The sequence below is a fragment of the Triticum urartu genome, chromosome 7A, assembly GCF_056163025.1.
Source record: "Triticum urartu cultivar PI428250 chromosome 7A, HENAU_Tu73, whole genome shotgun sequence".
Taxonomy (NCBI): Eukaryota; Viridiplantae; Streptophyta; class Magnoliopsida; order Poales; family Poaceae; genus Triticum; species Triticum urartu.
The window spans coordinates 695,856,511-695,863,768 of record NC_141879.1 but is presented as its reverse complement, the minus strand read 5'-3'; the positions used below and the strand labels follow the sequence as shown (position 1 = coordinate 695,863,768).

Below are 7,258 nucleotides of genomic sequence, written 5' to 3'. Positions count from 1 at the left end.
TATTCCATTGAAACTTGTATATAATGCAAGGATATGTAATCTGAACCAAAATAACACAACAGAAAGCAAAATAAACATTACATGCCTGCTAGTTTGTCTTGCTTCTCCTTGTGATTCGATCCGACGACCTACTTTTGATTCAGTAAGCATGTAGATCATTTTGACTTGACCTATACCTCGTGAAATTGCCTTAGACAGCGGAAGCTTTTATTTCCTGGATCGTGACATAAATCCTAAATACCACACTGGCAAAATATATGTGAAATCAAATCAGGGTTGAGTATCTTTGTGCCAAGGAAGTTAAATTTATCCATGAGACATTATAGGAACCAAAAGAATAAAATAAATGGTGAGTGGACCTATAGATGAAATTTATAATCAAACCACAAAATAAAATGATGCTTATGTTACATGGAAGACATCACTCTTAACCTCTAAAAAGAGCTTATAGTGAATATACTACTGTTATCTAAGGATATAAAGAAACTTCAAGAATAGATGGGAGGAGTTTTGCTTAACTAAACAATTATATATGCTTGTTTACATCAGTAAACTATTTCACTTCAGTGTTCAGTCCTAAATCTCTTGAGTACATGAATTCTGACATCATAATCGATCACTAGGTGCTTAGCTAGAGAAAACATGCTGTGCAGACAAAAATATTATATTATACAAAAACAGAGCCTTTTGCCCCACGCAAGTTGGGGTAGACTAAAATATTATATTGCATTTTACCAAAAATCCCCACAAGAACATTGACCATGTTTAAAGTGGTGGAACCGATTTGAATCCCGGACAATGATCTCTCTCTCAGTTAGTTTTGATATATATTTGGTGGCATTGTGGCAATCCCCACACACGCGCAAATTCTTGTATATATGGAGCGGAGTTCTTGGAGGAGTATTTATGATGCCAAAGGCAATAGCTAATCTCTCACTATGATTATTCAAGATGTGTTGCTTTTCATCCTCCTCTACATCCTGTAGGACAAAACTGTAGTCCGGAACATAACCTATAGATCTCATCTTGGCCAACAGATTCTGCAGCTCTGCCTGGATCTCTTCATGTTGAGGGTGGGGTTCTGTCTGGTTGCCACTGTAAAACACATTCACTGATCTTTTCACCTCTATTGAACTCCATCCAGGGGTTTTCTGCAAATTTTGGTGTCTGACCAAAGACCTCACTTCGTCAACTCCATCCCATTTCCCAACCTTTGCATACATGTTCGACATTAGAACATAATATCCAACATTCTCTGGATCAAGTTCAAATAGGTTTTGCGAAGCCACTTTGCCCATTTCAACATTCCCATGAATCCTGCAAGCACCAAGCAGAGCTCCCCAAACAGCGTAATCGGGTTTAATTGGCATGTTGTGTATGAAATCAAAAGCTTCCTGAAGCTGACCAGCTCTGCCAAGCATATCTACCATGCACGCATAATGTTTTGCAATGGGGATAATGCCGTATGTTACACGCATCATATCAAAGAAACTCCGGCCTTGGTCAACTAAGCCAGCATGACTACAGGCAGCCAACAGTGAAACAAATGTGACATGATCAGGATTAACTCCTTCCTGCTGCATTCGTGAGAAGACACTGAGAGCCTCTGCGGCATGCCCATGAACTCCAAGGCCAGCCATGATGGCATTCCAGGGACCTGTACTCCTACTCCTTTTGGGCATATTTTCAAAGAAAAGCATTGCGTCCGCCAGCTTCCCGCATTTAGCATACAAGTCTACCATACAAGTTCCAACATAAACATCCAGATTGAACCCAGTCTTAACAGACAGAGCATGCATCCGCATGCCCTGCTGCAAGGCACCAAGTTGTGAGTATGCAGGCAAAACACTGACAATTGTCCCTTGAATAGGCTTCAGACCCTCATGATTCTGCATACGACTATATGCCTCAATTGCCTCGTTGGCAAGTCCATTCTGCATATACCCCGTGATCAAAGTATTCCAAGACACAGCATCTCGAACTGGCATGGTGTCAAACATCCTCTGGGCGGCCTCAATCTTTGATAGCTTGGCATACATATCAACCACAGCATTCCCTGCAATTATGTCACCCAGATCCCACCCCCGCCTCATCACATAACAGTGCACTGACTTCCCACCACAGTCACCTCCACACTGTGCGACAGCAGACGCCAGGCTCACAAGCGTCAGCACGTCAGGGGAAACCCCACTGTCCCTCATACCGTGAAACATCTTGACCGCAGCAGCAACCTGCCCACCCTGCTCATACCCTGAGATGATCGAGTTCCATGTCACCAGATCGCGGCGCTCCATTCCATCAAACACCTGCCGAGCCTCCTCTAGCATCCCAAGCTTTCCATACACATCGATCATGGCATTGCACACGAAGAGCTCCTTGTCCAGCCCGTGCTTCACCGCATACACGTGCACGACCAGCGCAAGCACCCAGTCCCCCAGCAGCGCGCACATGGGCAGCACGCTCGAGACCGTGACCGTGTCGCCGGCGACGCCCTCCCCCGCCATCCGCCCGAGCAGGCGCACGGCCTCGGCCGCGCGGGCGTTGCGGCACAGCCCGGACAGCATCGCGTTCCAGGCCGGCAGGTCCCGCGCGGGCATTTCGTCGAACACCCCGCGGGCCTCCTCCACGCGGCCGAAGCGGAGGTAGGCGTGCACGAGGGAGCCCGACGCGAAGACGCACGGGCGGAGGAGGCCGAGCCGGAGCGCGCAGGCGTGGAGCTGCGCGGCGGAGGCGTGGGCCGGGGCCGCGCGGATGAGCGGCGGCAAGGTGAAGGCGTCGGGGCGGAAGGGGCGGGCGCGGCGCAGGAGGTGGCGGAGGAGCGGGAAGGCGAGGCGAGGGAGCGCGGCGCGGGAGAAGGCGGCGATGAGGGTGTTGGCGAGGAGGAGCGGGGGCACCTGGAGCTGCGGGTCGAGGTTGCGGAGTTGGCCGGAGGTCACCAGCACCGCCTGGACGCCACGGGGCAGCGCCGCCGCTGGCATTGGCGTTCCGCGCGGGGGGGTGTCCGTCTTTCTCTCCCTTTGTGTGTGTGTGTGTGTGTGTGTGTGTGTGTTTTGCCACGCGAGTGCCTCACCGGAGCACGGCACGCAGCATGCCGGGAAGCCGTCGGGCCGTGCGCACACGGTCGGCAAGGAGCTCGTGCGGCGGAGGGTGAGCTGGCAGCGACGGAGGCGGCGGAGGAGATGGTGGCGCCGGCGTGAGGGAGCAGCCGCATCGACCGACGCCAGCCTGGATCGGTCCTGCTTCCCACCGTCCGATTGAATCAACGAAAAGCTAACTGACGACCGTTCAACGGAGAGGCAATCCCAGCAAAGTGCTCTCTTTCGTTGGATTCCTTTGCACGAATCTTGATGCAGGATCGGAGGACCGGAGCCATGTTCAAACTACGTCACATACTATGGTAATTTAAACATTTTTTCCTATTTTGTTTTGTTTCACAAGTCAAGTTTGTTTTTGCACATGGCACTTTTTATTATTAAGAGATGGCATTTTTTATCATGACATTTTCTTAGACGCGAATTTTTGAGACATGCGGCCATGCGATGCCGTAATCCCATGCGTCGGCGCGCACACCGCGATTGCTACTTATTATAGCCCCATTCATAATGCCTGACACGTTAATCACCATTGCTCGTGAATACATTATGCTATACGCCCCGCTAGTGAGCCAGAAGGCATTTATGTTGGTAGGAATACAGGCTTGTTTATGAGCGGCCCACGTCATAATGGAGGCGATGGCATAACTGCTCTTGACGTTGGGTAGACATCATTAAGCACGCGCGCTCACTGGTGGCTCGTAGTGTAGATCTTCTCCAAGCCCTGTCATGTGGAGAAACAAAGGAAGAAGGAGTAATTGACAAAAAACTATCACATTTCACGTAAGCGTCCCACAGAACTACCACATTTTGAAAACTGACCAAAAACTCCAGTTTAGCGCTGATTTCGTGACAAAAAACTACCACATCGCGTTGATGACCGTTTGAAGCGTTTTAAACCACTTTCTGACAGACCCGGCCCACCGGTCAGGATGGAGGCCGCGCTAACGGCTAACGGCGCTCGCCTGCCGCCCGTTAGCCGCGCGTGTTGGTCGGGCCCGGTCGGACCAGGCATAACCTGGCCGACCGGCTCGCTCCTCGTCCTCACCACCTCACTCTCCCCCGACCTCACTGTCCTAACCCTAGCCGTCTTCATTCATGGCGGCGGCGGATCCAAACTCCGGCGCCGAATCGGTTGGAGGAGCGCCCCTCGACGTGGTTGGCGGCGGGGATGCCGTCTTCGTTGAGATTGATAACTGGCTAGGCAGTAGTAGCTTTGCGCTCGAAAACCAATCCCAGCCTCAACCTGAGCCGTCCCAGACGATTGTGAAGAGGCGCAGCGTTGAAGAGAAGAGGCGTGTAGCAGCGTTGAAGAGAAGAGGCGCAGCTCGAGGCCGGCGCAAGCTTCCTTGTCCTGCTGGCGGCGCGAGGTATGGCAACTGATCTGTAATTGTTTTTCTGAAATGATTTATTTTGTTAGGGATCATCATATATAGGATAGTTGCATAGTTAGATTTACATTAGAACCATGTTAGAGCACAACAGGAATTGAAACCTGCTGGGAACATGAACAATTTGTTTTGCTGTGACTGAATCCAAAATGTCAAAAACTAGAAAATTTGAACTGTCAGACACTAAATATTGTGCAGACCATTTAATTATAAATTTTCCAATTTGTGGTGCAGTATTGATGACCCCAAGTGGGAAATTTGGTTCCATTCTTAGCCAGAGAATCTGTGGTTAGAGGAATTTACCAGTCAGACATATCATTTTTGACTATGGTTTCTCTCATTCGGAGTGAGGGCTATGGAGCTGATGATTATATGTACTATGTTGTCGATGAGGAGAAATGAATAGAAGGTATGGAGCATCTTGGTTCTGAACATGATGTGCAGCAGATGTTGATTCACTTTGAGAAGGAAAAGAGTGTGAACATACGAGTTGTCAGAGCAGATGAGCCATGTAATGCAGATGAAAATAGAGATAGTTATTTTGCTGAACATTGCATTAACACTCAACAAAGTTGCACAAAGTTGGTGGATGCAATCAATGACAGAAAGGATGAGCTTAAGCAAAGTTGTCTGCAGATGGAAGCTGACTTTAACCATTTTGAAGGTGACACTGATGTGTCTGAATTTCTTTCTGATGATGCGCAGTCAGGTTCAGATGACAACAATGTGCAATTACATCCAGGTTCCCCCTCTGAAGAAGAAGCTGCACAAGTAGATACATCAGTGGTCCAGAAACTTAAGCCAGTCAGAAACCCTGGTCCAACCATTAGATCCCACCAAGAGGTTCAGAAAGAGGTAAAACCAGACTGGTTTTCTGAAGCAGATGAATTTTGTTTTCCTGGTGATGTTGGCATTAGTGATGAAGAAGAAGAGCCTGAAGGAGCTTTCAAACTAGCAAGTGGCAGGAAGAGAGTGTTGAAGAAGTCAAAGGATAGGGTATGGTTCAATGAGAAGCTTCCAGATCCACATGAACAGTTTTGTAAGGGATTGTGCTTCACCACTGTTTATGAGTTCAGAGATGCACTTAGGGATTTTCACATCAGGACTCTGAGGAATTTCCAGTATCACAGAAATGCCCCTGATAGGATTGTTTTTTGGTGCTCAGAGAGAGCCCATGGATGTGATTTTCATATCAGTGCATCTAAGATAGCTCATGGAAAAACTTTCTGCATCAAGAAGTGTGATATGCTGCATACTTGTGGAGCATGTGCAGAGACCACAAAGGTTACTACAAAGTGGTTGTCCAAATCAGTACAACCAACATTGAGAGAAGACATTAGATCTCCTGTGGATGCATTAATAAAGAAGACTAAGACTAAATTCTCAGTTGATGTTTTAAGAAGTGTTGCCTATAGGGCCAGGAGGAAGGTTGTTGGTGTGGTGCAGGGTGACCACAAGCAGCAGTACTTGAGGCTGAGGGATTATCTTCAAGCTGCTCTTGATACAAACCTTGGGAGCAGGTGTATTGTAACAACATTTGTTGACCCAGAAAACCCTGCACCCACTCCTAGATTCAAGTACATGTTCTACTGTTTGGCAGCTTCAAAGGAAGGGTTTCTTAATGGTTGTAGACCATTTATAGGTAAATATTTCCTGATTGTGTTGTACATATTTGTGTGTCAATTTTCTTCTGTAGCTAATGTGTGACTCCATCCAGGGCTTGATGGATGTTTCATCAAGTTAACCACTGGACAACAAATTCTTGCTGCCACGGGAAGGGATGGCAACAACAACATCTACTCTATAGCTTTTGGTGTGGTTGACAAGGAAGATGGAGACAGTTGGACTTGGTTTTTAAATCGGTTGAGATGCTGCATTGGTAGTGGCAACAAATTTGAAACATACACAATAATATCTGACAGGCAAAAGGTTAGAAACTAAATCATTGACCATAGTTGGTATAGTAATTCACTGAATTATGTGAGCGTGTTCATATGTAGATCTATTTTCTGAATGTACAGGGTTTACTTAAGGCAATAAATGAAGTGTTCCCTGATTCACCTCAAAGATTCTGTCTTAGGCACATATATGCCAACTTCCAATCAGCTGGTTACAGAAGCAAAGAACTAAAGAAGTGTGTTGACAAGGCTAGCTACTTTTATACTAGACATGGGCATGAATTAGGGATGGCAGAGCTGAAAGCACAGTGTGAGGATGCTTGGAAATGGCTTAAAAATATAGAAGTCTCTGCTTGGACTAGGTATGCTATGGACCATACTTGCAAAACAGATCTAGTTGTGAACAACCTTAGTGAAGTCTTCAACAAGATGATACTTGATGTAAGATCCAAACCAATAAGGACAATGTTTGAAGGGATCAGGACAAAGAAGATGATCAAGAGGCAATAGACTAGGGAGAAGTTACAGACTTGCAGGTGGACAATCACACCAAATTACTCAGAGATTCTAGAGGAGAATAAAAAATATGCCAAGTACTGCCAGGCTGACAGAGCTGGTGAAACAATTTGGCAAGTAACAAGCAAAGAAAAGCAATATTGTGTGGACATGGCAACCTGCACATGTGACTGCAAGAGATGGAACATGACAGGTGTACCTTGCAGTCATGGCATATCTGCAATGACAAAACAAAAGCTGCATCCTGAGGACTATGTGTCTGAATTCTTGAAGAAGTCATTGTACATGGAGACATACAAAGCAATTATTTACCCTGTCCCTGGTCCAGATTGCTGGCCTGATACAAACACTCAAGACATTC

The 7,258-nt window shown here is 47.0% G+C and overlaps 2 protein-coding genes across 2 annotated transcripts; one reads left to right on the top strand and one right to left on the bottom strand.

Annotated features, from left to right (window-relative positions):
* Positions 1 to 508: 508 nt before the first annotated feature.
* Positions 509 to 3,221, bottom strand: LOC125524345 (pentatricopeptide repeat-containing protein At4g33990). The gene has a single exon (XM_048689409.2). It carries the CDS (start codon positions 2,976 to 2,978, stop codon positions 732 to 734), a length of 2,247 nt encoding a protein of 748 aa, XP_048545366.2. The 5' UTR covers positions 2,979 to 3,221; the 3' UTR covers positions 509 to 731.
* A 2,507-nt stretch (positions 3,222 to 5,728) lies between these two features.
* LOC147961662 (uncharacterized) lies at positions 5,729 to 6,424 on the top strand. Its single transcript, XM_087536233.1, has 2 exons — positions 5,729 to 6,125; positions 6,201 to 6,424. Exons 1-2 carry the CDS (start codon positions 5,729 to 5,731, stop codon positions 6,422 to 6,424), a joined length of 621 nt encoding a protein of 206 aa, XP_087392359.1.
* Positions 6,425 to 7,258: the final 834 nt, after the last annotated feature.

Excerpts from the sequence above, each read along its gene's own strand:
- LOC125524345 (XM_048689409.2), bottom strand. The coding sequence starts at position 2,978 with ATGCCAGCGGCGGCGCTGCCCCGTGGCGTCCAGGCGGTGCTGGTGACC.
- LOC147961662 (XM_087536233.1), top strand. The coding sequence starts at position 5,729 with ATGCTGCATACTTGTGGAGCATGTGCAGAGACCACAAAGGTTACTACA. Across the intron at positions 6,126-6,200 it reads TGGTTGTAGACCATTTATAG|GGCTTGATGGATGTTTCATC; the intron begins GTAAATATTTCC and ends GACTCCATCCAG.